General features: G+C 48.4%; 1 protein-coding gene across 1 annotated transcript in view; it reads right to left on the bottom strand.

Moving 5' to 3' along the window:
* LOC310824528 (disks large homolog 4-like) overlaps positions 1-2,247 on the bottom strand; it is a gene marked incomplete at both ends in the record, with an annotated part of 18,316 nt that extends 16,069 nt beyond the window's left edge. The window contains one exon of the mRNA XM_083697787.1: positions 2,078-2,247. Coding sequence (XP_083553913.1) covers positions 2,078-2,247 — 170 coding nt within the window. The remainder of the gene's footprint in view (positions 1-2,077) is intronic.
* Between the last annotated feature and the right edge of the window lie 253 nt (positions 2,248-2,500).

Genomic DNA, 2,500 nt, shown 5'->3' with positions numbered 1-2,500 from the left:
TGTATCGTGCCCCGATCATCCCCATTAAAGTAAACGTCCTTACGCCTTTTTGTCTGAGTATTTCTCCACACTTGGGTCCACCGCATCAGCACTGCTAACATGTCACCATGAGGACCAAAGAGGTGTCAATGAAAGTCAAGGAAGCCATTATGAGGCTGAAATATCTGAAGAAAATCAATCAGAAACAGACAAAACCTCAGGGTTTCCAATCAACAGTTTGGAACATCATTAAAAATGAACAAAAGCACTGGTGAACTCAGAAATCGCCTGGTAGGCCAAGGAAGACTTCTTCTATGACCGTGCTACTCAGTCACGGCTTTTCACTGTCCTGGCGCCCCGCTGGTGGAACAAGCTTCCCACTGCTGTCAGGACTGCAGAGTCACTACCGATCTTCCGCTGTAGATTGAAGACCCATCTCTTCAGGCTACATCTTAAAAGTCCCTCCTAAAGACCTCTTCACCCTCACTACCCCCCTGTACTAACCCTAACCCTAGAGACCTCTTCACCCCCACTACCCCCCTGTACTAACCCTAACCCCAACCCTAGAGACCTCTTCACCCACACTTACCCCCCTGTACTAACCCTAACCCCAACCCTAGAGACCTCTTCACCCCCACTACCCCCCCTACACTAACCCTAGAGACCTCTTCACCCCCACTACCCCCCTGTACTAACCCTAACCCTAGAGACCTCTTCACCCTCACTACCCCCCTGTACTAACCCTAACCCTAACCCTAGAGACCTCTTCACCCTCACTACCCCCCTGTACATTTTCTCTCCTGTAAAAAAAATAATAATAATAATAATTCTTTCTTCTAGCATTGTGACTGCCTATGACCCTAACCCTGGTCTGAGCATAGATTACCTTTTCTTATGATGACTGATGTTCAGATGATTCACTTACTTAAACAAATGTATTTGTTTTAAGTCGCTTTGGATAAAGGCATCTGCTAAATATAAAAAATGTAAAATGTAAATGTAATGATGATATTACTGCTGACAGCAGCAGCAGAATGTATTCTGAAGGGTACAGAAACATCTTGTCTGCTGAGTTCAAGCAAATGCCTCCAATGTCATTCGAGGGCGTTTCATCATCCAGTAAAACAACGACCCAAAACATACTGCCATAGCAACTAGGGAGGTTTTCAGCGCCAAAAAGCTGAAAGTTCTTGACTGGCCAAGTCAATCTTCAGATTTAAATCTTATTGAACATGCATTTCATTTCCTGATGATAAGATTTTAAGCAAAAAGACCTCAAAACAAACAACAACTGAAGATGGCTGCAGTCCAGGCCTGGCAGAGCATCACCAGAGAAGACCTCCAGAGAAGACCCTGGAGAAGACCCCCAGAGAAGACCTTCAGAGAAGACCCTGGAGAAGACCCCCAGAGAAGACCCCAGAGAAGACCCTGGAGAAGACCCCCAGAGAAGACCCCAGAGAAGACCTTCAGAGAAGACCCTGGAGAAGACCCCCAGAGAAGACCCCCAGAGAAGACCTCCAGAGAAGACCGCCAGAGAAGACCCAGGAGAAGACCCCCAGAGAAGACCTCCAGAGAAGACCCCCAGAGAAGACCTTCAGAGAAGACCCCTAGAGAAGACCTCCAGAGAAGATCCCAGAGAAGACCTCCAGAGAAGATCCCAGAGAAGACCTCCAGAGAAGACCCCCAGAAAAGACCCCCAGAGAAGACCCCCAGAGAAGACCCCAGAGAAGACCCCCAGAGAAGACCCCAGAGAAGACCCCAGAGAAGACCCCCAGCGTCTGGTGGGTCAGTGGGTCGCAGACTTCAGGCAGTTATTGCATGCAAACGATTGTGGACCAAATACTAAACATGAGTGCTTCATTTGGACATTTCATGAATCTGTCCCACCGTGAACTATGTATAATTATGAACTATGCATAAAAAGTGTTGTAATCTCTGAATGGTGAAACCAATATGTACACAAATACCATAAAATAAAAGCTGAGAATCTCTACTATTTCAAATCCAGACTTTTTGAGTGTAGAGCCAAAAGAAGACACAATGCTCACACACACACACACACACACACACACACACACATACACACACACAGGCCTACCCTTGGGTCCTTTGATGAGTTTGATCTGGCTGATCAGCTCGGCGGGGGGTCTCCTGCGGAGGACGTAGAGGCGGACCACCGGGCCGGCCTCCTTCAGGGCCTCCACCGCCAGGCTGTGGGTCACCTCCCTCACATCCACCTCATTCACCAACACCACACAGTCATTCACCCTGCAACACACACACGCACGCACGCACACACACACACACACACACACACACACACACACACACACACACACACACACACACACACACACATTAACCTCTAACTTCGGGTTATGACCTACATGTAACCTTCGGGTTCATTCCTAAGACATTCGGCCTGTGTCTGTGTGTGTCTGTGTGTGCGTGCGTGCGTGTGTGCATGCGCGTGTGTGTGTGTGTGTGTGTGTGTGTGTGTACCTCAGTCTGCCGTCCTGTG

This window comes from Argentina silus (genome assembly GCF_951799395.1).
Source record: "Argentina silus genome assembly, contig: scaffold_486, whole genome shotgun sequence".
Taxonomy (NCBI): domain Eukaryota; kingdom Metazoa; phylum Chordata; class Actinopteri; order Argentiniformes; family Argentinidae; genus Argentina; species Argentina silus.
This window is presented reverse-complemented; position numbering and strand designations above follow the sequence as displayed.